The sequence below is a fragment of the Astatotilapia calliptera genome, chromosome 17, assembly GCF_900246225.1.
Source record: "Astatotilapia calliptera chromosome 17, fAstCal1.2, whole genome shotgun sequence".
Lineage (NCBI taxonomy): Eukaryota > Metazoa > Chordata > Actinopteri > Cichliformes > Cichlidae > Astatotilapia > Astatotilapia calliptera.
In genome coordinates, this window is record NC_039318.1 from 5,320,982 (window position 1) to 5,348,690 (window position 27,709).

Here is a 27,709-nt window from a genome sequence, read left to right on the forward strand (position 1 = left end):
ACTCATGAGTGAGGGATTTCAGGAGTTTCAGAGTTTAATGAAAACGCAAGAGAACACTGCAAAGGCTGCAAAAGCAAGGAGAGAGGGGCTGGCAGAAAGTTGCTGACAAATCAAACTCGTAGGTAATTTAATAATAATAATAATAATAATAATAATGGATTGGGTTTATATAGCGCTTTCCAAGGCACCCAAAGTGCTGTACGATACCACTATTCATTCACTCCCACATTCACACACTGGTGGAGGCAGCTACGGTTGTAGCCAGGCTGCCATATCGCGCCATCGGCCCCTCTGGCCAACACCAGTAGGCGGTAGGGTAGATCTATCATATGACACTATATTGTCCAATATCATATGGCATTATATTATATTATAATATGTTATATTATATTCCCTTTCACATTAGAGCCACAACAGGACCCACAAGAACATGGGAACAAGTAAAAGTGGAATACAGGAGTATTCTACAGAATGGTAATATTTATCTCTTAGATTGCTTTTCGTCTCTTGGCAAGGTAATACTGGCCTGTAATACTCTGTTAGTTTGTTCATAACAGCAACCAAGAAAAGGGCAGAGGAAAAAAAGACAGGTGGTGGTCCTGCACCCCCTCGTCAACAAGTTGGTTAAGTAAATAATACCCTCACGGGAATATCGATATCTCTCAATGAGCACACTGTCGCGCTGAGCTAAAGGATCCTGTCTATCCTGCAATATACGCTGAATTCTGAGGACTCTCCTTATCAATCTTGCACCTTCCACAATGGGTTGGTCGCGTATACGGACAGGACATGGCTGCGACAGGCTTCCCAAATCCACCTTCGCTTTTATAGCCGTGGTCTCTCATCTTGATTACACGAAGTAATTTACAATTACTACTCTGAAATATGAATTACATCTATAATAATCACATACATGTAATAGAATGTTAATAGTACATTTCCCTTTTTTAGGAAATGACCTGTATGTGTCTGTGTGACATCAATAAAAGGATCAAGTGCTGCATTATCTTTAGTTACATTGATGTTATTTATTTATGGTGAAACAGTGGTGGAATATCGCTGTTGCTTTCGTATAAATGAAGCGGACATACCTGCGTGGCCGCGATCTAATCCTGTTTACATAAAGTAAACCTGCTCCCGAGCAGGTTTACGCTTACGGCTCTGTTGCTATGACAGCAAGTCCCGGATGAGCTTCGGGGAACCGAACGATCCAGGATCACGCAAAATCGTCAACAATCTAATCCAGCTAACTTACTTAGCGAGGTACGAAGAACAGGCCCCTGGACTTTGTTGACTTTTGTTTGATATCTTTATTAGAATGCTTTTGGGCAAGAGACGAAAACAGGGCGTTGTTGGAATGCTACTACGCAAGTAACCCTGGCGGAAGGGGCTACATGAATAGGATGAGGGACCTATGGATTCTTCGATACCCAACATCCACAATGACGGCGAAACAACTAGTAGCTCAGTGTTCCAACATTCGAAAGAAGGGACTGCTCTCACAGCTAGAGATTGACGAGGTACAACACAAATGCTACGGCAAGGAGGAGTCAGGACGCCAGGTCAGGGGGGCGATATCATCACCCCCACCCGAGATTGGGTACATAGCCCCAAGTGCGATAGGAGAAGGATCGTTGAGTGCGAGAGGAACTGACCTGAAAAATAGGATCATGGCCAAGCTTGAAACCTGGATCCCCCGTAGCCGGTTACCAAGATTACGTGAAGTACCCTCAGAAGGTCTGCTAGATGATGTTAATGCAGCACTACGGGCAATACCTACAACCACGATTACCGACACTAACAAGCTGATCTACAATACGGCAGCAGTGATCAGTGAGATGCTTGGCTACAAGTTGAACAGCGACAAGGAGCAGTACCCTCCATGGAGAAGGAGGCTAGAGGGCAAGATCAAAGTAGCACGGAGGGAGGTTAGCCAACTAACGGAGTTGCAGAAAGGTGCGACAAATAAGGTTCCTAAGAAATACAGCAAGCTGTCCATACCTGAGGCCTTGGAAATTGCCAAGCAAAGACTCACAGCCTTGGCCAGCCGCTTGAGGAGGTACACCAGAGAGATAGAAGGCAGGAGAATAAACCAGCTGTTCTCCACAGAACCAGCAAAGGTGTACTCTCAGTGGCAAGGGAACAATAAGAGAACAGCACCACCAAGGCTGGAGACGGAGCAATACTGGAAGGGCATATGGGAGAATGATGCAACCCATAACGGCAGTGCTCAGTGGCTAGAGGATCTAAGGGCAGACCACAGCGACCTCCCTGAACAGGGTCCAGTAACCATCACAGTGGCAGATATCCAAGAAAGGGTCTCCAGTATGAAGAGTTGGACAGCACCAGGGCCCGACATGGTTCACGCCTACTGGCTGAAGAAGCTGACTGCACTCCACGAGCGTCTGGTAGCACAAATGAACCAGCTGCTAGTTAACGAGAGACACCCGGAATGGCTAACTGAAGGCCGGACGGTCCTGATCCCCAAGGACCCCAAGAAGGGACCGGTCCTCTCCAACTACCGACCAATAACCTGCCTCAGTACTACATGGAAGCTCCTGTCAGGCATCATATCGGCTAAGATGAACAGGCACATGGGTCAATACATGAGCGGGACACAGAAAGGAATAGGCAAGAATACCAGAGGCGCAAAACACCAGCTACTGGTAGACAGAACAATCAGCCAAGACTGCAAGACCAGACTGACCAACCTGTGCACTGCCTGGATTGATTACAAGAAGGCCTATGACTCAATGCCCCACAGCTGGATACTGGAATGCCTAGAATTGTACAAGATCAATGGGACCCTAAGTGGCGTACAACACTAGAGGCCAACTCCAAGCCCATAGCACAAGTCACCATCAAGTGCGGGATCTACCAAGGAGATGCTCTGTCCCCACTGCTGTTCTGCATAGGCCTGAACCCCCTCAGTGAGATCATTAGTAGTCAGAACTGAGGGGATTGAACTACCAGAAGGCAACATTGCAGACATAGAGGACAGTTACAAGTACTTGGGGATCCCGCAGGCGAATGGGAACCATGAAGAGGCCGCTAGAAAAGCTGCAACCACCAAGTACCTGCAGAGGGTCAGGCAAGTCCTGAGGAGTCAGCTGAATGGTAAGAACAAGATCCGGGCCATCAACACGTACGCCCTGCCCGTGATCAGGTACCCTGCTGGGGTAATAGGCTGGCGGAGGAGATAGAAGCCACTGACATAAAGACAAGAAAGCTCCTTACCATGCATGGAGGGTTTCACCCCAAGTCCAGCACCCTGAGGCTGTACGCTAAGCGGAAGGAAGGGGGCCGGGGACTGGTGAGTGTCAGCACCACAGTCCAGGATGAGACAACGAACATCCAAGAATACATTGGGAAGATGGCCCCAACTGACCGAGTGCTCAGTGAATACCTCAGGCAGCAGAAACCCAAGAAAGAGGAGGGAGACGAGGAACCATCATGGAAGGACAGGCCCCTGCACGGTATGTACCACCGGCAGATAGAGGAGGTGGCTGATATCCAGAAATCCTACCAGTGGCTGGACAAAGCTGGACTGAAAGACAGCACAGAGGCACTAATCATGGCAGCACAAGAACAAGCTCTGAGCACAAGATCCATAGAGGCTGGGGTCTATCACACCAGGCAAGACCCCAGGTGCAGGCTGTGTAAAGATGCCCCAGAGACAATCCAGCACATAACAGCAGGGTGCAAGATGCTAGCAGGCAAGGCATACATGGAACGCCATAACCAAGTGGCCGGCATAGTGTACAGGAACATCTGTGCCGAGTATAACCTGGAAGTCCCGAGGTCAAAATGGGAGATGCCCCCAAGCGTGGTGGAGAATGACCGAGCTAAGATCCTGTGGGACTTCCAGATACAGACGGACAAAATGGTGGTGGCTAACCAACCGGACATAGTGGTGGTAGACAAACAGAAGAAGACGGCCGTAGTGATCGATGTAGCGGTTCCGAATGACAGCAATATCAGGAAGAAGGAACACGAGAAGCTGGAGAAATACCAAGGGCTCAGAGAAGAGCTCGAGAGGATGTGGAGGGTGAAGGTAACGGTGGTCCCCGTGGTAATCGGAGCACTAGGTGCGGTGACTCCCAAGCTAGGCGAGTGGCTCCAGCAGATCCCGGGAATAACATCGGAGATCTCTGTCCAGAAGAGCGCAGTCCTGGGAACAGCTAAGATACTGCGCAGGACCCTCAAGCTCCCAGGCCTCTGGTAGAGGACCCGAGCTTGAAGGATAAACCGCCCACAGGGGCGTGTTGGGTGTTTATATGTATCTATATCTATATATGGTAAATGTATCTATCTATATCTATATATCTATATCTATATATAGATATATACATATATTTTACCATAAGTGTGTGAATGTTTGTGCCATTACTTTAATAGCCAGTTACAGTACGGATTGGAGGATATGTCAAGGCACACCGTCATTACCAAACACAGGTTGGACACCATGTAAATATTTATCTGTTTTTATTTATTTGTTTGTTTTTTTATTGTATTCTGTTTGGCCTAAGTATGACCACCAGCATGACATGAGAAAAAACAAAACAATAAATAAAATTCGTGTCGGTTTCAAACATTTTTATTTCTTGTTTTTATTTATATATTTTTGCTTTTCATGTATTTGATTTTATTTATTTTGTTCATGGTTTTACATTGAGAGCCATTTATGCAGAATCCCTTGTCCAGTAGATTGTTGATGCCTGTAAAGTCTTTAGCATTGTTTGAGTTGAATCTTCATTGTTTTCAGATATTGATACTATTTTTCCTGCTACAAGGAATGCTCCAGTTCCACATTTCACACAAGCCTTAAAATGCCTAATATCCTTGATAATTAAAAGAAAAAAGAAAATATGCAGAAAGTATGATATATTGAGTAAATATTGGTATGTATGCTGTTTTTTTTTTTATTTGTCTTATATTGATGCCTTTTTACTGTACCTCAGCTTCAGACAGATTCCAGCCTCTTTTAACTAAATTTGGATTTCCTAACCCCAATCAGGTCTTGAAAAAGGTGTTTTCTGAGTCTTTCTGATACTTCAAATGTTTTTCATGCCTTTTTATTTTATTCTAATAGATAATATATATGAGTCCAAATATAAGATAGATGAACGTGGTAGTTGTTGTTGGAGCAGTATTACACAAATTGTTATCACAACAGCTGACGTTCCCAAGATTCAAGACAGGGAGACTTGACAGGCTGGACACTGCTGTACAGATGTTTTCAGACATGCAGCCCTTGACTGGAACTGAAGTGCTGATACCTGATGGCACTGTAGATAAAAATCATCATTTCAGATTTTTCATCTTTATAGAAACAATTTTGCTCAAATCAGAAAGAAGTATTGAAAGACGCTTTAAGCAAAAACCTTCTACAGCATGTAATTACAACATTTACCAGCAAGGTGTATTTTACCAGTGGGTTTGTAAGGTGTTTTTTTTCACGTAGCAGTCTCATTAAATTAGCTTCCTTATTTCGTCAGTGTAATAGTGACTCATAATATGACTCAAATAACAGAATATCTTGAAGTTGTATGTAATATAATGCTTTTTTTTCCTTTTGTTGATGTTTCATTTTTCATATTACAAAAACACAAATTTGTATAAACATTTCAAGGTAGCAAAACAGGTTTGAAGAGAATTACCAAATGCTTGAAAGCAGCGATTCTCTACTCCACTACACTTCACTGTAGAGTTACACTGAGTGGAGCCGGGGTCACATGAAAAACACTTCAGATTGTTCTCGGTCTGATCTGCAGGGACTGAAATAGGAATGAAAATCTTTTTCAAAAACAGAAAACATTACAGTGACCAGATTTAACATTCCAGGTCAAGAAGATGGCAGGATTCCGACATTATTATCTAGCTTGTGTTTTCTTGTCATATAGAAACTCTATCTTTACTTGCCAGGCAAAATGTTTAAGTTGCAGTTGTCTTTGTTGCAGCATTCAACAGATGCAGCTGCACTCAAAATACCCAGGTTTGCTGAATATGTCTGAGAGCCTAAGACAGGACACACGAAGTCTGGTGCACAACCCCTGATGATTTGTGGTACCTTAATTCCAGACGATGTCACTGCAGAATCAAAGTGGAGTTTGTTAACATTGATGTAACCTCCCAGTACATGTATGCTCACTGAAAAGTAAATGATGGAATAAAGAAGAGACTACCTAGAATAGAAGATGTCACACACGCCTTCTCTATAGTGCACTTAACTGGGTTTGTCGTTAAACATGTCACATCTTTGCAGGTTAAACACTGAAGGGCTCCCGCTGTGAAAAAAAAAAGTGAAATTGTGATCACATTTTCATTCACATTCATGAAGATAGCTGGGTTTTGCTTTATTGGTTGAAAGGCTTTAAGGGATCTTGCAATACATAACGTGCAATAATGGTGAGCAAAAATAGGCTAACTCCTAGTGCTTAGAAGCATGATTTGAAGTCAGTTCATAATTAGTCAGGATAACATTTATATTCCCTTTTAAAAAATGTTTTCTGCAGAAGTAAAAACGTTTAAGTCCTTACATTTTTGGAGAAGTCTAAATTTAAGAACAAGATGATGTACCTGTGCTGCAGAGTGCCCAGAAGAGAGTCAGGGAAAGAATCAGCTTCATCATAATGTGAAGATTTGTTTTCCCAGATAGTGACACTACACATAACATAAATGGATCCATTTATATACTCTACAGAGACTGAAAAACAAAGACAGACATCAATTTCCTAGAAGCTCCTCCTTCAAAAAAGAGAAAAGCAAACAAAAAGATTTCTGAAAGGACCTAAAGATCAAGATTACAGATGAGCTGATGAGGCAGTTTGGCCTACAGTGTTACTGCTACAGTAAGAGATATGATTGGAATTTAAATTTACCGCATTAATTCTTCACTCCACTGCTTTGGAGTGAACTCCACTGCTTTTCTAGACCTAGTAACACACACTGTACCATTCAATAATTTATATCTAAATATTGCTGGTTGTTATATTTTTACTTCTTAGGAAAAAAAAACAGCAGATGATATTCTGTGATAATAAATGTTTTTCTCCAAAAATGAGTGCTGTAAAACCTCAAAATTGATCTTTCCCTGCTCTCTGAAACATCATTAAGGATAAATCATACATTTATTACTTTATTTAATCAGAGAAAATGTATTTACTCAAAGAGGCTGTTTACACATGTTAAATTGATGTGTGGTTAAAGTGTATTGTATTGTAGAAAAAAATTTCTACACTACACAGATCCAATCATGATATAATCTAAGTTATGCATTTAAAAAAAAAAACTACATAGCAATTATATACTTACATTTCAAAGCCCACAATTGCTCCCTTCTGTCATTGTCTCCATTGAAGACGTTCTCAATACAGGTTAATACCAACGTTAAAATGTCTAACTTCATGATCCAGAACATGAAACAATAATTTACGTAGGACGTAAGGATGTAAGTATGTTTTGTAATGTAAAATGTACTGTTTTTCTTTAAATCAAACATGACACATTAGAGGTCATGGTATGCAAAAGTCATAGCATGTTTACTTTTTTACTCCATCACTAGCACAAACATTTGCTTGCTCTTCTTCAGAAATCCCTCAGCTTGTCTTGTTCCAAATGCCACAAATACTTGCTTAGACTCCAACCACAGCCTCACACCCAGAAAAATACAGCAGGTGTTTTAGAAACAGTTTCTTTGGAACGTCTTTGTTCTGGCATTTTGTTCGTTTTTATTTAAGGCTGGGTAAACAACTTAGATACATACAACCTCCACAGTCACTCTTGCTGAGGTTTCACTAATGCTTGAGAGAGTCTTTTCAGTCTTTCCAAACAACACTATTTTGAAACAGATTTGCAAAACACACACGCACATCAAAATACATTTTTTAATTTTATGTAGCCCCTGACCTGAACGTTCCTTTTAAGTGAAAACTGCAACCACCTTCCACTAATTTTCCAGCTCAGTGGTGGTAATAACAAGTAGCTTTGCATTATATTCCACTGAATTATTGCTTTGCTATTTTTGTTAGTTGGTTAGGTATTTAAAACTGATGACCACAGCAAAAGTAGAAATTCAGAACCAGGTATTTAGTTCAGTTCAATTTTATTAATTTAGCACTAAATAACAGATACAGTTACCTTAAGTTTGGTTATATTGTATGCTAAAGACCCTACAATACACGTTTAAGATACCACCTCTCCATTCCTTTTGCTATATACTTACATTTTAGATCCCACATCTAGCCCCCTATATTTGACTTTTTGTGTGTTCTGTCTTTAATCATAGACTTAAGGCACAGGTATCAGTATTGGAATGTTTCACTAATGCAGCTGCATTCATAATCCTGAACATGAAACAGGAAATCTTCTGCATTTTACAACTCTTATTTAAATAACATATACTGTATATAGGGCAGTTCCTGGTTCAAATCAAATCTGCGACGTGAAAGGCCATACAGTAAGGTAAGAAAGGAGGAAGATTGTGAGACACAAGGTCTATTGACTGCTGATATTTTGTTACTGAATCAAAAGTGCAAACAGAAAACAAAAACCTTGTGGTTCATGAGAAGTCCCTCACCATGCCTGCTGTACTGGATTCCAAAAACATATCCCACCGTATAATAACACAATGGATGTTTTGAAGATGATATCTGGAAACTTGTTTGTTCTAGCATTTCAACACTTTTTATTTAGAGCCGGTTTAACACGTTTCATACATATAAGTCAAGATTCAGTTACTTTCTGCTGTGGTTCTAATGATTTCAATTGTGCATTCAGGGAGCACTTGCAGTCCAACAACAGATAGGTCTGTATAAAAGATGAAGCAATCACTTCCAAAAGTATTTTATGGAGAATGTTATCCAGGAGCTGTAACAGATGTACAGATAGAATAGAAATAATAGATGAATGCTTCATGTTTCATGTCGGATTGTGACTCGGACATTCATTAATCCTCCACATTTCCATTGCTTGAAGAGAGATAATGCTTTTTAAGGAGCCAGGGTACTTGTAACTGTTGAATCTCCTGATCAGCCTTCTAGGAACTCCACCCCGTCAGTCCAGATCCCTTTCCCTCTCTTTTCACTCTTTGGCCACACTGAACCTATTGTTCAAATTATGCTGTACCCTCCAGCTGTGAAAGGTCATTGTGGATGCTGGTTTTCGTCTTATCCCATGGTTCATATATTGCACTGTGTATGGGGAAAAGAATAAGAATTCAGCAATTCATATTCCATTATCAATGTTACCTATCGATTTGCTTCCTTTTTGATTCATTTATCAGTTCTCATTGAGTTCTTGTTTGCTCCTCTTTGAAAGTCACCATCATCACCTAGCAGCATACATTGCTTAATTAATTCCAGGAGAAACTAATTTGATACATTACTCATTGCATTACCTTCATGTTTCACCGTAAAATGACCAGAAACGCACTTTCTCACACTTAGCAGTTAACTACATAAACCTGAGGCCAACACAGCCTGGCTTCATATTAAATAGTTTTTTGAACAATAATAAAAAATTTAAAAAATTGTCAAGTCATTATGCAGGCCGCAAGATTGAGACATTAGAGCATCTTAATGTGTGTTTTGTTTCCATTGGTGTGGAATTACCTGTCACGGTCCTGGGCCATGTTGGCCCAGTATTCTTAGTTCTCATGTATCTTTGTATTCAGTTCCCTGTTTAGGCTCTGTTTCCTGAGTTGCCCTGTTGTGTTGTTCCCTGAGTGCTTTCCCTTTATGACTCTACCCCCTGTGTGCCCCTCTGTGTATTCATGAGCCCTCGTCCCCTTTCGTGTTTATTCCGTGTCTCCCCTGCCCGTTATGTTGGTGTTCTACTCGTGCTCTCTCTCCTCCTGTCTGAACCTCTGTACTTCCTGTTTCGCCTCGCCCGTCTTCCCACCAGTGTTGTGTTCACTCCTGCCATGTCTCGTGATTATTATCAGTGTCACCTGTGTTCCCCATGTGCTCCCACTCCGCTCGTTAACCCTTGGTGTATTTATGACTGCGTCTCCCTCAGTGCTGTGTCGCGTTCTCCCTCATGTTGTGTGGATCTTCCTGTGTCTACCTGCGAGTGTTAGTTTACTTTTCCCAGTTTAGTTTTGTATTTCCTGTGTTCTGCCGTGCCAGCATTAAAGCTGTGTTTCTCGAGTTCATCCCCGTGTCTGTGAGTTTTGCATTTGGGTCCTCCTCCTGCTTGCCACACAGCGTTCCATGACATTACCAAAAATAGACAGGGCATAGCCGAACACATGAAACAGGAAAAGACCGCCATGTAATCCCTTTATTTCAACAAAGTTACTGTATTTCTGAATACCACCTTTTAAAATGGTAACTGTAACGGAATACAGTTACTCATATCTTGTATTTTAAATACGTAATGCCGGGACATTTATTTCGTTACTCCCCAACACTGATTGTTCTTGAGATCTCTGAACCACACAGCTTCTCCACCATGAGAAGATGACAATCTTGGAAGAACAACAAAATTATTTTACTGTTTCCCCGGTAACTGTTATTTTTATATGCAATGTGCACAAGTAATTGGACAATTTCATGTGTACGCTGTTCACTGGAATGAGGCCCAAACACGATGATGACGTTGGTCATCATTAGAATGATCTTTGGGAGTGTCTAAACAGTCTATTAAAATCTTTTTTTTTTTAAGTAAATGATTCCAGAATTTTTCTCTTACCTAAGAAAATTTCTTCACAATGTAATGAAAAGTCATCTGGGTTTACAGCATAGTGCTGGTTAGACTGAAGTACAAAATTAGACTTTGTCAGAGAATATCTGTCTATGAACAGCATGTAAGGTTCAATACTTAGACACTAAATGCTTTTATACTTTAATCAAACCTGCCTATGTTGTTTTTCATGCAGCCGCACGATGAGGTTCCGTGCAGGTTATGTTCATGTCTGTTTCGTCATGCCATTTGGTTCACAGTTTCCATGCATCTACACAGCATTCTGTTCACAGTGGTCATAGTTATTCCTTTCAGTCAGGTTAGTGTTTTTCCAGTTTAGGTTTTTGGTTAGTTGCAGTCTCTGTCCCTGTTATGTTTTGTCTACTACCTTCTGCATCAGCCCAAATAAAGGCTTGCTTTCAGTTTAAGTTCACTCCCGTCTCCTCGCCTGTGTTCGCACCTGGGTCCACCACACACACTCTCCACATGGTCTGCCCCCGCTGGCCGTGACAACTACTAGGTATGGGGTAAGTGATTACTTAATCAGGCAGACCATAGTGATAGCATGAATGACATTTCAGAACCAACTGTGTTACTTAGGATTAAAATAATTAAATAAAGCTGCTTTTATATACACATTGCATATTCTCATTAACAAGTTGGCGCTCTGTGTTTTTGAGGGTCGGAAGTTTCATTCAGTGTCATGACTGAATCAAAATATTGTGATTGACATAGATGGCAGAGAGTTTTTTGCAGCATGCTTAGATATCATAACTAGTTAACAGTCAGGATGATATTTGTCCCAAACTTAGATAATAAAAAGAATCAATAAGATAATATTAATAATCAAGGCTTGGCAGGTAGGTGTTTTTTCTGTCTTTGTCATTCCAGGAAAAGGAGCAGATACAAGGTTGGACGTGAACAGAGAGGAGACTCGAAGGGAGACAGCAGGACAGCCACGTTGCTTCCGGAAGAAGGTAGTAATAATAAAATGTGTTATTGTTGGGGTATAAAACTGTACGGCCTGATCCGGGGTCATCCTCTTTGTGAAGACATATAGCTGATTTCACATAGAGGGCCAGCACTGTAACTTGTAATTTCAACAGCCAAAGCAAATTAAATCTTTTGAAAAGGCAGATATTTCAGATAAATAAAGTTGACATGACTTTTGGAAAAACTGGACACAACACTATATAATTTCAAAGCCCACAGTTACTCCCTTTCATTGTTTTCCTTTTTTGCAGATGTTCTAAAATATTAGAGAAGAAGCAAAGGTGTTTTAAAATTACAATCTAAAATTAAAATGTCTAGCAAAAACAGCTGCATGAAACAAAAAATGAACTTCATGTAGAAAAACATTTTTTTTTTTGTATGTAGGTCAGTTTTTGTTTCAAATCAGACATGACACATTAGAAGTCATAATACACAAAGGTAAGAAGGGAGGAGTTGCAAAGAAAAATAGATAAGGTGTGTCAACTGCTGATATTTGTTTTTACAAACAGCTAGCTCTTCATGAGAAGTCTCTCAGTTTACCTTGTTCCAAAATGCCAAAAATACCTGTTGCTTTGGGTTCCAACCACAAATCCCACACCCAGAAGAAATGACAGGTGTCTTAGAAACAGTATCTTTGGAAGTTGTTTGTTCTGGCAATTTATAATTTTTTGTTTAAAGCTGAATAAACAACTTAGATACATAAGTGAAGGTACACCCAACCTCTTGCTGTGATTTAAATGGATGGCATTCGGGGACTGTTTGACTTCACAATTGCCGTTTTACAATTCTGTAAAGAATGATAAATATACATTTTAATGTTATGTAACCCCTGACAAAAAGGTTCTATTAAGTGAAAACTCTCACTGACCTCCACCAGCTTACCAACTCAATGGTCAATGAGATATAGCCAATACCTAAAAGCTGATTTTGTTATATTGTATGTTAAAGACTGGTGTGAATTAGATAGACATCTTTAATCAGAGCCATCTTTATTCATTCCGCTGCAACTCACAAGCTGCCAGCCACACATAACGCTACACCACAACTCTCTACCCCTGCTTCCCCATGGTTTTAAATACTGCGGACGGATGCCGTGCAGGTGCGTCCGCACGGTACCGCCAACCACACCTCACCACAAAGACCTACAACAGGGGTGTCCAATTCCAGTCCTTTAGAGCTACTGTCCTGTAGCCTTCAGACACATCCTTGTTCTAACCCACCTGAATCAGATGAATGGCCTGTTACCAGGCCTTTGCCAAACTTGAAGGCATGCTGAGGAGGTAATCCCAACCTGTCAAGGCTCGGAACAGAAAACAAAAGAAGAGCACAGCAAACACCGGAGCCCAAGAAAATAACCCAAACACAGAGCAGTTTAGGAGGCCGGCCGTGCGCAAGGCAACGGCGGAGACGTGGAAACAGTTCAGGAGGCCGGCCGTGCGCAAGGCAACGGCGGCGACGTGGAAACAGTTCAGGAGGCCGGCCGTGCGCAAGGCAACGGCGGCGGTGAAGGAGACGACGGAGCAGTTCAGGAGGCCGACCGCGCGGGAGCGGCGGCGATGATGACAGCGCTGGTCCGGGGGCCGGACCGTGCGGAAGGCGACGGCGGCCACCCAGGAGAAGAGGGTCCGGGGCGGCCGTGCGGAAGGCGACGGCGGCCACCCAGGCGAAGGCGGTGCAGTTCAGGGGGCCGGCCGCGCGGAAGGCAGCGGCTCTCCAGTGTCAGGTGTACTGGCCGAGGCCCGGTGGGCACAGGACCAGTCGAGACGGGACCAGGCGAAGCACAGGCTGAGGCTGCAGCAGACGAAGGCTCTGAGGAGGCTGCAGCAGACGAAGGCTCTGAGGAGGCTGCAGCAGACGAAGGCTCTGAGGAGGCTGCAGCAGACGAAGGCTCTGAGGCCGGGCCAGGCGTAGCAGAAGCAGAGGCTGAGGCTGGCCCAGGCGATGACGAAGCGGTCGCAGATGGCGGCTGGACAGGCTCCTCGGGCCCTCCAGCTGATGCGGCGTGAGGCTGAACGGGCCCCTCGGACCCTCCAGCGGAGACAGGAGGCTGAACGGGCCCCTCGGACCCTCCAGCGGAGACAGGAGGCTGAACGGGCCCCTCGGACCCTCCAGCGGAGACAGGAGGCTGAACGGGCCCCTCGGACCCTCCAGCGGAGACAGGAGGCTGAACGGGCCCCTCGGACCCTCCAGCGGAGACGGGAGGCTGAACGGGCCCCTCGGACCCTCCAGCGGAGACGGGAGGCTGAACGGGCCCCTCGGACCCTCCAGCGGAGGCCAAAACAACGCCAACAGGCATGAAGTCCTTCGGCCGACATGAGGACAACTGGCGCTGCACTGAGCACTGACTCTGCCCAGGCAATGCGAACATGGTGCAGTTCTTAGGGGGCTGCTTAAACTTCAGGGGTCCAGAATCAGCTGGTGACTGAGACCTAGCCTCTGGGGAAGCCCTGGAGTGGCAAACTGTGCCAACGGCGGCTAAACCGTGGAAAGTACCCTGAGTAGAAGTCCAGTTACCTCTCTGCATGGAGTGAATGAGCAAAACTGGCGACACAGGAGACTGAGCGGAGAGTGGCTGCTGGGCAGCTAACTGAGTTACTGGAGACACGGGTGAGAGCGGGAGCTGAGCTGCTGGAGACACGGGTGAGAGTGGGAGCTGAGCTACTGACGGTGGTGAAGTAGATAACTGCACGGGAGACTGAACTGAGGGCGTCTGCACTGGCACAGGGGACTGAACTGATGTCTGTTGTAACGGTGGTGGTGAGAGTGGAGTAGGTGGTGACGGTTGTGGTGCTGGTGGTTGAGTGGGTGACTGTGCTAAAGGAGGCTGCACTGGGGACACTGGAGACTGCACTGGGGAAAGCAGGGCTGCAGGTGACTGCACTGGGGACACTGGAGACTGCACTGGGGACACTGGAGACTGCACTGGGGACACTGGAGACTGCACTGGGGACACTGGAGACTGCACTGGGGACACTGGAGACTGTAGTGATGGTTGTAGTGGAGGTGTAACGGATGAAGGAGTGGCTGAAGCGGCTGTGGGTCGGACGGCTAGTGGCTCAGCTACAGGGTATGGTAACGGCAGGGCTATGGGTTGAATGACTGACTGAGTAGCAGCCTGAGTGGCTGGGTGTAGTGACGGTTGTGGTGGAAGAGAAACAGGTGGTAGTGTGGATGATGGAGCTAAGGGCGACTGAGTGGCAGACCGAACTGATGACTGAAGCGATGGTAGAGGTGAAAATGGAGCGTGTGGTGGAGTTAATGGCTGAGCTAGCGGGGACACAGGAGACTGAACTGAGGGTGGCTGCGAGGGAGCTAACTGAGCTGTGAAGGGCTGCGAGGGAGCTAACTGAGCTGTGAAGGGCTGCGAGGGAGCTAACTGAGCTGTGAAGGGCTGCGAGGGAGCTAACTGAGCTGTGAAGGGCTGCGAGGGAGCTAACTGAGCTGTGAAGGGCTGCGAGGGAGCTGACTGAGCTGTGAAGGGCTGCGAGGGAGCTGACTGAGCTGGAAGTAGCAGCGAGGGAGCCGACTGCGCTTCTGGTAGCTGCACAGGCGATAAGCAGCTCGCATTGACTTCCGCCACACAAAACACAGCCCCTGAATGAACAGTCATAATGTCTGGAAAAGACACAGAGTTCTCACCCACCACAGCAGGTGAATTAGAAGGCCGAATGTCCGGCTGTGGGGTGGTGCGTCGGCGGCGTGAATGCCGTTTTCTTCGGGAGGCCGGAGGTGCGGTGATGGAGGAAACCGGCAACGACGGAGAGATCACGGCCGGCTCCTCATCCTCCGACCACATTGCTGCGAGAAAGGCAGCGGGTGAGTGACAGTCAGAGTGGAGGGTGGATGGAGAGGAGTCCAGTGGCAGCAGCGTGGAAACGTTTCCCGATTGTGGCGGTCGCTGTTGCGGTGTGACGAGCTCGCGGATTTGTACTGTCTCCTTGGCTTTCTGCAGATTGGGACAGTAGGCCCGAAAATCCTGAGAGCTCGTGCAGATGGGGATTCCCCTTGAGAATAGCCTCGATGGCGTTTATCCCAATGGACATGGCTTTAATGTCCGAGGCGTGGGAAACTCGCTCCCACAGGCTGAAGATGCGGGCCAAATCGCTTTCCCGGGAGGAGCCTGCTGGGTCCATGTCTGGTGACGTCGTACTGTCAAGGCTCGGCTGTGTGGCAGGCAGGAGTAGGACCCAAAATGCAGGACTCACAGGCACGAGGGAATGAACTCAAAAGGCAGCTTTATTGCTGAAGAGGCAGAACATAGGAAATACAAAACTAAACTGGGAAAAGTAAACTAACACTCGGAGGGAGAGACACAGGGAAATCCACGCAGCATGAGGGACGACGTCACACTGAACAGAGGGAGACGCAGACAGAAATACACAGAGGGTTAACGAGGGAAGTGGGAACACACGGGGAACACAGGTGACACTGATAATCATAACGAGACAGGGCGGGGTGAACTGAACACTGACGGGAGAGGTGAAACAGGAAGTACAGGAGGAGAGAGAGCACGAGTAGAACACCAACGTAACAGGCAGGGGAGACATGGAATAAACACGAAAGGGGACGAGGGCTCATAAATACATAGAGGGCACACAGGGGGAAGAGAGAGCACGGGGAGAACTTAGACATAAAGGGCAGGGGAAGCATGGAATAAAATACAAACATACAAGGAAACTAAGAACACTGGGCCAACATGGCCCAGGACCATGACACAACCCTTTTATTCAGCTGTGTTGGAAGCATCTAAAAACTGCAGGACAGTGGCTCTGGAGATGGATACCCCTGCCTTACTATATACATTTACCACCTCTCCATTATTTAATTTTATACTTACATTTCAAATCCCACAGGTACTCCTCTATGTTTGTCCCTTTGTGCATTCTGTTGTACTTTTTCAGGTTTTCAAAATTGTTAGATTTGAAGCACAGGTGTCAGTATTGAAATGTTTCACTAAAGCAGTTGCATGATCCTGAACATAAAACTCATTAAAGACACTTGTTGGTTTAAATCAAATACGACGAGGAAATAGAAGTGTATGTAGTGCAAATAGCAAAAAGCTTGTGGTTCAAAGCTAGTCCTTTTGTCCAAATGGCAAAAATACCTGCTTCACTAAATTTCAAACACAAACCCCACACCCATAATAACTCGACGGATGTTTTGAAGACACTTCTTCACTTTTTTTCCCCGCCCAAACCAGATTAACAAGTTTGCCACATAGTACAGACGGCTTCTTGCTGTGGTTCTAATGATTTAATTGGTGCATTCAGGGTGCCCTTGCAGTCCCACAACTGACAGCACTTATATACTCATAAAACATAAAACACTGACTTCCAATTATATTTTGTGGAGAATGTTATTGAGAAGCTGTAACAGATATACATTGCATTTTGATTTCATGGTTGACTGATTCTTATGTGTCCAGAGTCAGGTGATACAACAAGGTGTTGCATTCCTTCACTCTTTGCTGCAAATTATTTTCACTTTTTATTTTCTCTGTCTTTAGCATTGCTACTATACTGTCAGCCGGTTATGAAATCCTGCAGGTTAGAGCGCAAACATGATCCCTGCACAATCTCACTGAAGATTTGCTCACATCTCCCAACTCAATAAAGTCAGCATCAAAACACAAAAATATCTCATAATTTGAAAAGTCCAACAACATAGCAGTGATGAATTGAGCCCATAAACAGTACAGCACTTTCACTACTGTGATGCACTTACTTTGTTTTTCATATGTTAATCTTACAAAATCCTTCATATACATAATGATCTTCCTGGTGGTGCTGTTGCACAACCAGGTCTGTTAAAAAATGTTATAATGATATGGCTTCCAATTGATGTATATTTATTATATTACAGTATTCATAATGACACTATATCCAGGGTACTGTAAATTCTGTTTGTCAGTTTCACAGTCCACTTTAGGTTTTTGTAAGATTTATTTCTGTATCAATTAGTGATGGGATTTCCGGCTCTTTTTAGAGATCCGGCTCTTTCGGTTCGGCTCACTAAAAAGAGCCGGCTCTTTCGGCTCCGAACCGGCTCTTCAGGTTGTTTTGTTGCTTTAATTAATTTATTATTAACAACAGTATAAAGTTGTGCACAAAAGGAATTACTAACGTTAAAAAAAAAGTGGTTTTATTTATATATGTTTATATATAAATATAAAACACATTTCTAGCATGAACTGAACTTCCAAAGCAGAGCTACTAGATCACTTAAATTACACAATTGAAAGCATGTGTGTATTGTTTGTGTATTTATACACAGGCACTCATATATATTCAAATAATTAAAAAAAAAAAAAGGTCATTTACCTGTTATTACCACACACCAAATCCGGTCGTTGGTACTTGCTGGCTTGTGTAACCACTAGGTAACAAAAGCTCAACACTGCGCCCAGCATCCTGGAGCACTTCTGTTGTCTTTTGTACGTGTTTTGAGTTTTTATGTGCTTCTGAGTTTTTACGTGTTTTTACGTATTTTGAAGTTTGTACGTGCTTCAGGGTTTGTATGTGGTTCAGAGTTCGTACGTGTTTTGGAGTTTTTACGTGCTTTGTCTCTAGGGGCCACCGTAAATATACTTTTATTTATTCACTCCACAAAAAAATGTAATAAATAAATCATATAATACAAAAATCAACTATTCACATTTCAACTTTTAACTATTTCAATTTTCCGCTTTTTCCTTTTACAAATTTAAAGTGAAACAACACAAAACACTGCAAACCACAACACAATTAAATATAAATTATAATATGAAAACAAAAAGAACATGCATATTCTCTGTCATATGGGCCCGCATGAATAAACTTTCTGAATCCTTTATCATCTACAACTGAAAATAGTTGTGTATGATTACTATACCTTTCTAATGTGATGTTGTTGTCCCTGGCTCTCTTTCTCTGTCTCTACCTCCTGCTCTGTTCCTGCACTATTGAGTGTAACTACCGCCCCTCCCCCCTCTGCCCAGCATAAAGCACAAGACTCACGTGCAGAGTGAAGCGGAAAAAAAGTGCGAGAGAGAGAGGGTGAGAGAAAGAGGGGAAAAAAACCAAAAAAAAAAAATGTGACGGCTCGCGATAAGGAGCCGGCTCGCGTCGTTCACGTCAAAGAGCCGGCTCTAAGAGCCATTTCGTTCGCGAACGACCCATCACTACAAGTTACTAGTAGTAAGGCAAGAACGTGGCAAGCTAACAGCAGTTAAACTAAACAATAAACAAAAGAAAAATCCTTTAACGGCTTGATGTAATTATTGCAGGACATTCTGGCCACTGGTATTAACTGCGTACAAATTAATTAAATAATTAAATAATCCTACCAATATGGTATCAATATACCGAGGCATAACTTTAACATGCACAGACAACTATAGCTATTATCATACTAGTTAAGCCGTCAAAGGTAATCACACTTACAGGTTAAATAACGCACGTGTAATCACACAACACCAACTGCCATGCTCTGCCGCTGCTCCTTTCGTCTCTCACTCCCCCTCTGCTGCGCACATGATCACTGATTCCCTTTGGGTGCGCTTGATTCTTGCCTGGTGACATCCTGAGGCCAAGTCAGCAGGTAATTTGCACAACCACCAAGGCAATTGACTCTCAGGGCATTATTCACTTTTAAAGGAATAGAATTCAATACAAAACAAGTACTATCCAAATGCAATGCAACACATTTTTTTCAGAATTTATTGAAAACCTTTTGAGCAATCATTTTTATAGACAGAATGACAAGCACGTACGCAAATGCTCTCAAATAAAATTTTTATTTTTTTTTAAATTTCACCAGGAGCTTTTATTATGACTGGGAAGCCGTGTTTAATACAGGAGCAGTTGATTACTTCAAGACCTATCCTATAATGGTACCCGCAGCCACAGCAAACGTGCCATTTCAGAGCCTGTTATGTTACCAACTCTGTTTTTTGGGGGTTTTTGGTACTATCCTAATGATATATTTAGATTTTGAACCCCTGTCCATCATTTTACCCTTTGTGCATATTTTGACTTAGCACCTTGAGGCAGCTGTTGTTGTGATTTGGTGCTATATGAATTGAACTCGGTTTGCATTTTCTCCCTGTGTTTGCATGGGTTCTATCCAGGTACTTGAACTTCCTCCAATGGTCCAAAGACATGCAGTTGGTGGGGTTAGGTTAGCAGGTTACCAGCGACATTTCCCTGGTGTGTATGGGATAAGCTCCAGCTCCCCAGTGAACTGAATAAGAGAACTGATGGATGAATCAAACTGAACTGGTAGACTTAAAACGCAGGTGTCCGTAATGAAATTAAAATGTTTCACCAGTGCAACTGCTCTAACTAATGATCCTGAACATTAAGCAGGAAGAACTTTTATATGCATTTTATTTTATTACAAGGTGCTCTATGTGGGGAAGTTTTTGGTTCAAATCAAACACAATTCTTACCTTTAATATGCAAAAGTAAGAATGGAGGTGGAATGGAGGAGGGTTGCAAAAAGGGAAAAAAGAAGCTTGTACTTCATAAGAAATCCTTAATGTCGTAGTCCAGGTGCCCTAAATACCTGCTTCCTGCTACAATGGGTTCCAACTACAAACTTAAAAACAAGTTCTTGAGGAGTTGTTTTCTTTGACATTTTATCTTTTTTTTTTTTTTTTTTTAAGATGGTTTAAAAAGTTTGGTACATTATTAAAGATAAAGGCAACTTCCTGCTATAGCTCTAACAATTTAAACGGCGGTGTTCAGTGATTCTTTGTCGTCCAACAAACAAACTGAATGCATTTAAATACTAATTATAAGAATTGCTTTGATTTCTCTGTCCTGCAAAATGGCTTTTTGGGTAACACACACACACGCAACAATGTTATAATAATAATGGATTGCATTTATATAGCGCTTTTCAAGGCACTCAAAGCGCTTTACAATTCCACTATTCATTCACTCTCACATTCACACACTGGTGGAGGCAGCTACAGTTGTAGCCACAGCTGCCCTGGGGCAGACTGACAGAAGTGAGGCTGCCATATCGCGCCATCGGCCCCGTTAGCAACCAAAATTACACCTTGAATGAACTCTTGAGTTGTTGATGTGTATCTGGGATCTGATCCAGACAGGTCGGAGCTCCTCTTCTACCAGTCTGTCTGCTGCTGCAGGCTGAGTTCCTCTTCTGTCTCCAAAGTGGAACAGCTAACAATAAATACATGAATAGTACAATGAGACTGATGCACTGCAAATGTACTGGCTTAATCTAAATCCAACTTCCTACAGGGAGTGCAGAATTATTAGACAAATGAGTATTTTGTCCACATCATCCTCTTCATGCATGTTGTCTTACTCCAAGCTGTATAGGCTCGAAAGCCTACTACCAATTAAGCATGTTAGGTGATGTGCATCTCTGTAATGAGAAGGGGTGTGGTCTAATGACATCAACACCCTATATCAGGTGTGCATAATTATTAGGCAACATCCTTTCCTTTGGTAAAATGGGTCAAAAGAAGGACTTGACAGGCTCAGAAAAGTCAAAAATAGTGAGATATCTTGCAGAGGGATGCAGCAGTCTCAAAATTGCAAAGCTTCTGAAGCGTGATCATCGAACAATCAAGCGTTTCATTCAAAATAGTCAACAGGGTTGCAAGAAGCGTGTGGAAAAACCAAGGCGCAAAATAACTGCCCATGAACTGAGAAAAGTCAAGCGTGCAGCTGCCAAGATGCCACTTGCCACCAGTTTGGCCATATTTCAGAGCTGCAACATCACTGGAGTGCCCAAAAGCACAAGGTGTGCAATACTCAGAGACATGGCCGAGGTAAGAAAGGCTGAAAGACGACCACCACTGAACAAGACACACAAGCTGAAACGTCAAGACTGGGCCAAGAAATATCTCAAGACTGATTTTTCTAAGGTTTTATGGACTGATGAAATGAGAGTGAGTCTTGATGGGCCAGATGGATGGGCCCGTGGCTGGATTGGTAAAGGGCAGAGAGCTCCAGTCCGACTCAGACGCCAGCAAGGTGGAGGTGGAGTACTGGTTTGGGCTGGTATGGTAAATAAATGGTAAATGGCCTGCATTTGTATAGCGCTTTTCTAGTCCATAGGACCCCAAAGCGCTTTACACTACATTCAGTCATTCACCCATTCACACACACATTCACACACTGGCGATGGCAAGCTACATTGTAGCCACAGCTGCCCTGGGGCGCACTGCCGGACACAGGCGCCACCGGGCCCTCTGACCACCACCAGTAGGCAAACATGGGGTTAGTATCTTGCCCAAGGATATTTGACATGCAGCCCGGAGGCAGCCTGGGATCGAACCACCGACCTTCTGATTAGTGGCAGACCTGCTCTGCCACCTGAGCTACAGCCCCACAAGCTCATCAAAGATGAGCTTGTGGGGCCTTTTCGGGTTGAGGATGGAGTCAAGCTAAACTCCCAGTTTCTGGAAGACACCTTCTTCAAGCAGTGGTACAGGAAGAAGTCTGCATCCTTCAAGGAAAACATGATTTCCATGCAGGACAATGCTCCATCACACGCGTCCAAGTACTTTTTGGGTTCATTGAGAACATGGTTGTTGTTCAATATTAAAATTATTCCTCAAAAATGCAACTTGCCTAATAATTCTGCACTCCCTGTAGAGGGTGCATTCAAATAAACCTGATCACTCTTTCTTTAGCAGTTAATATACAATGAGCTAACATTGTAACAGAAACAATATGTACTCTGTGGTTATGAGGTTAGTACCAACTAATGCAACCAGTCACTGTCAAACATGTAACATCCATATACATATGTGTTATACTCTGTATTTTGTTCTTACCTTCACTTGGTCTATGCTGTACACCTGGCCTTTTTTTAAAAAATTGCTATGGCTATATCTTCTCAAACATCTTCACTTTTAGCTGATGTGAGAGATTTTACATGGTGTTCAATATGAACCAGCCGAATCAGACATTGCAGAACGGGTGCTGTACATTTAGCACTGAAAGAACTGACATAAAAAAAAAAGCAATAAAGTCTGATTGACTGATAATAAAGACCAAATAGTATTTGATAAAACTGAAAGAATAAGAACAAAACAATAATAATTGTAAAAAAACAAATGTGACAAATAAAGGCTTCATCCATCTATCATAACCTTGGAGTTGGACTTCACATTTTTCTACCGCAAACCGACAAGTCAAACACATCAGATTTTTTTTTTTAGGATGACCTGATTCTTATCTACAAAGTCTAAAAATGTCTGTTTCACTACATTTTTAGATACGGCCAAGTAAAATAACAACACAGGTATTTAATATGTAAAGATTACAATTAGAATTCTATTATTCTTTTCTAATTTGTCGAGCCTCTCATGAAATATACGCGCGTTACATCTGCATTTCAAACGTGTGCATGATATCATCCACTAGGTGGCAGCAGAAAATAAATGACCACATTGCACCACTTAAACACTTCCGGGTAACGTTTGTTCGATTGTAAACACTTGGGGCTTTAATCTGAGTTGTGTAAGGTGTGCAAATAGCAGAAACACACAGGCTGTCGTTTGTGAAACACCACATTTTCGGTTCCCGTGTTTAATACGGAGCCTATTTACTATTACTCGGTTATGTTGTTCCTCCGGACCGCGGCTTTCAGCGCCAGAGCTCTGGCCGCTCTGCGCCGCGGACCAGCCGGCTTAACCGCCTCCAGAGCGACCGCTACGTACGTCCAGGGCCAGAGCCCCACACCACGCATCCGAGAATACTTCTACTATATCGACCATCAAGGACAGGTAAGAAAGTAAACTAGCTCTTCAAAAAGTAAACATCCGGAGTCTCCCTTTAGCAATAAATATCATGTTAACTTTCATTCCTCTACTTGCAGCTTTTCCTCGATGATACCAAAGTGAAAAACTTTGTCACCTGCTTTAAAGGTAACCAAGAAACATACAGCACAGACTTACTATTTATTTTGACATTAAGAAATGACAGCGTTACAGTACACAGCAAAACTCTTGACTGGCCCATCATTTCTTTATAATTGAAAATGGGCAATGTATGTAACGATTTATTAAAATATCCAAACATGCATGGAAATACAGTTTAAGGCATAAACAGTTTGTATAATTCTAACGAGCTTGGAACCTCTCTCTCTTGGATTTTGGCACTCTTTTGTTCTCATCCCTTCATTAATTCTGAGGTCCAGGCTCAGGGAAGATAGTGTTTTGTTCTTCCGTCCCGTTTGGTATCCTCAGTACATACTGCCGACAATTTGAGCCCAAAATGTAAAGTTTGTATTCATCACTCCATACGACCAGTTGTCATTGATTTTTCAGTCCGGTTCTGGTGTAATGGTCACACCCCTTTTTCCCATCCTTAAGAATGTCTTCTTCTTCTTCTTCTTCTTCTTTTTTTTAAAGGTACAGCGTGTAAAATATCACCGCTATATGCTGGTAGATTGCAGTTGACTGATTTCTGTTTTCTTACGCCTCCCAAATCATGTGCATTATCGTAGCTTTAGTGACTTCTGTAGAACAAACAACTCTGGCCAGCATTAATCTGTAGTAAGAGCAGGCAGTCAGTCCACTATTTACCTCAAACATCAGAATTCTGAGTGTCCACATCTGTTTATTCTGGAGGATGCTGCAAAACTTTGTGAATGGAGTCTGATACACATCAATGAATCACTTAAGCTCACGTCTGTCAGATGACATGATATTGAGATGAGGTGATGAGGATGTCCTGAATTTTTCTGTTGGTTAGCGGTGCTGTTTTACCATTGTTAGCTGCTGTTAGGCAGCATTGATGAAACTTTCTCTGAAGTGGATCAAACCTTGCGGTGAACCCCAGGAGAACTGACGGCTCTGACGGCATCCCATGGGATGTTGTTAAAGCCTGCGTGAAACAACTGTCAGGGAATCCTCACCATGCTGTTCAACCTCTCCCCGACTCATGCCACCATTCCCACCTGTCTGCCTTAGCCATCATTTCCATCCTCCAAAAGACTGGAATAGACCGCCTCAATGACTACAGACCCATAGCCCTTACGTCTGTAGCCATGAAGCGTTTCAAGCAGAAGGCCCAACAGCAGCTGCACTTTCTACGCATCCTGAGGAAGAATAACCTGGACCAGAAGCTGCCGCTGGTCTTCTACCACACCTCAGTGGAGAGCGAGCCGTCCTACTGCCTGGGTGTTTTGTACTCCACTACTGAGCCCAGGATGTCCCACACCTCCAGACTCATGAACAGGTTCTTCCCTGGGACATTTAGACTGTTAACAAAAATTGTTCTCCCACACCCCACCCCTGCCCACCATCCTCACCAATATGAGCTATGGTCTGAGTAAACCTCACCACTCAGACCACTTACAAGAATGATACACGTGATAATGCACTGCTTCCAAGCACTTTGTTCTCCAGTGTGTGCCTTTATTTCCTTTTTGATTGTATATATTTCTCCTGTTTGTTATTTATTCCTTCTGTCTTACTGTTATTCATGTACAAATGTTAAATGGTTATATTTGAACCATTTGCGCTTTTTAAATTAAAAACAACTTATAAGGTGTATTACATATGCGGCCGGTCCTTAGCTATGTACATTAAACACATGATGTAGAAACACTTCAGAAAATAAGTGCTTGAGACCACTTATACCAGGTATTTCAGTTAATTATAAAAATGTCTGGATTCTTGGATGCAAGGAACCAGACTAAAGAAATGAGAGGTAACTTGTGACATTTCACAATTCGCAATTCACTTAAATTGCAGCCAGCTTGAATACATTGTAGTGTTGTACATTAAACTGGGAAAAGAAAAAAAAATTTACTTTGTGATAATCCTTGAGAGACATTTAAATTGTGTTACACTGAGATGATAAACTGTGACATTTAATTATGGATTTAATATCACATTCTTATGTTATACTAAAAAAGTTTTATACAAAATGTAGTGCGATGTTCATACACAGTTGAATTATTTTAATTTCAAGTAAATTGCATTAATACCACTTGTGAGACCATTACTGATGCCCTCATTTTTTATTTATTTGTTTTTTGTTACCAGATAAGGAATTCCTAGTCTTCTTCTTCACTCGTCTGCGCATGAATCATAGTGGTCGTTACGAGGATGACTTCCCCTTCCTGTCACTGTGCGGCAGGGAGAGGAATTTCCTGCGCTGCGATGACCGACCTGTGGTCTTCACCCACCTGCTGCAGAGCCCCACTGGACCGCAGGGCGAGCAGGAGCTGCTATCATACTGTGGCGGCGCAGAGAAACTCTCCGTCCTGTTCCGCCCCGAGGCGCTGTACATGCATCCTGTCAGCGGGCGAGTTTACCACCCCTGCTCAGAGCTTTCAGGTGGAGTCGGCCTGGTCAGGTCGGCTCTGGCAATTGAACTCAGCCCCTTCTTTGTGTATACACAAGAGCGAGACCAGTCAGGACAGCCTACATACTTTGTATGGGCAGGACAGAAGCACGCACTGACCAATGAGCTTGCAGGATACTTCCCTGTAGCTGAGCAGGGCAATGGACACCAGGGAGAAGTGGGATAATTTGGTAATGATTCCAGACTGAGTTTAAAATCTTCTTAGGGATGGGATGTGTGAGAAATGAGAATCACTAATGAATAATAGCTCCAACATTTTTTTGGCTTGCAAACAAAGAAATGCCTTCTTTTGTCTCAGTGTTTGAGGCTGTAGCCCACTAAAGGTGTCACATTTGAATTCGGTTTATGTGCCTGAAGCGATGAAATTATCCAGACAGTCAAAAGAGTACAGCTGTCTAGTGTTTAGGACTGTTACATTGCAGCAAGAAGGTACCCAGTTCAAATCCAGGCTGGGACTTTTCTGTGGGTTATTTGCTCTGTTGTGGTCTTCCTGTGCCTACGTGGGTTTCCTCCTCTTGCTCTTTCCCACAGTCCTGAGATATGCGTATTTTAGGAAGGATATTATTTATACTTCTGTTCTATTAATTAAGCTGTTCTCCTGAGGAAACTTGAAAAGAAATCCAAGTTGTTGTATCACAATAGAATGTGGTGTAAAACTGAGTTTTTTTTAACAGTTGTATATATCATATTATAGTTACAGTTTTTGCAAATTTAGGTGCAATTCCTTTTAAAGAAAGATTCAGATGTAGCCTCACTTTTAAAAGTTGAAACTTGATACAAATGCATTCATTGTGTTGAATGCAAAGTCTAAGAGTATTCATTTGAACACTGTAAAATCACAAGCAGTGTGAACTGAAGTGTGCTTTGGAAATATTTTGGAATTAAACTAATAACATATTCCAAGGTTTAGTTTTCAGTTTATTTTTGTCACACAAAAAACAAAATGCTTGGACACTGCTAGCATGGGCGCCTACAGAAACGCAAAGCAGTAGATGAAGCATCGCTGAATATGTTTCCAAACCAACTTCATTCTAAGCCAAAGACCAGAAAATATGGTGAAGCATATCTTCCCTTTGGTTTCACCTGCACAAGTGCCGAGGTAGGTCTCCACTGCAGAATTGGTTTTCCCTTCGTCGGGAGCAGCGCTGGGCTGTTTAAATCACGGACAAACAGTATCCCACATTCGTGATTTAGTTCACAAACACTTCTGGTAATGACTAACTACTCCTGACATTTTGGAGATATACATACTATACTTTATAGAGTAAAGTTACAGTGGGATACAAATGATATCAAGCTGATCCTGCCACGATTTGTTCCCCCGGTTCAAATCACGGACAAACAGTATCCCACCGTTATTTATGTTTTAAACCTGTTTTGCTCAGAGAGGCATTTTTTGAAAAATGTATTGATAGCAATGTTGAATATTATTACACAGAAAAAAAAACAACTACATGTAAAATAATTACACCGTGACGCCTCTGCCTTTGTAAATGGAGGGACAGTAACTGCGTGTGTAAATGTAAGCCTGTAAAACCTGAAGATGGTCAGATTAACACATTTGTCTCTATCTGCCAGTCTGCAATTCATCTCATGTAAACAATAACGTGGCGCACAGGGTGATGTGGAAAAAGGCACATACCTTTGACGTTGCATGATGAACTCTGTATTCCTCGTCCACACGTAAACGCAAA

At 43.0% G+C, this 27,709-nt stretch overlaps 1 protein-coding gene across 1 annotated transcript; it reads left to right on the top strand.

Moving 5' to 3' along the window:
• Nucleotides 1-23,068: 23,068 nt before the first annotated feature.
• c17h8orf82 (chromosome 17 C8orf82 homolog) lies at nt 23,069-26,920 on the top strand. The gene is made up of 3 exons (XM_026147039.1): nt 23,069-23,425; nt 23,518-23,566; nt 25,694-26,920. The coding sequence occupies exons 1-3, from the start codon at nt 23,261-23,263 to the stop codon at nt 26,179-26,181; spliced, it is 702 nt and encodes a 233-aa protein (XP_026002824.1). The 5' UTR covers nt 23,069-23,260; the 3' UTR covers nt 26,182-26,920.
• The last annotated feature ends 789 nt before the right edge of the window (nt 26,921-27,709 follow it).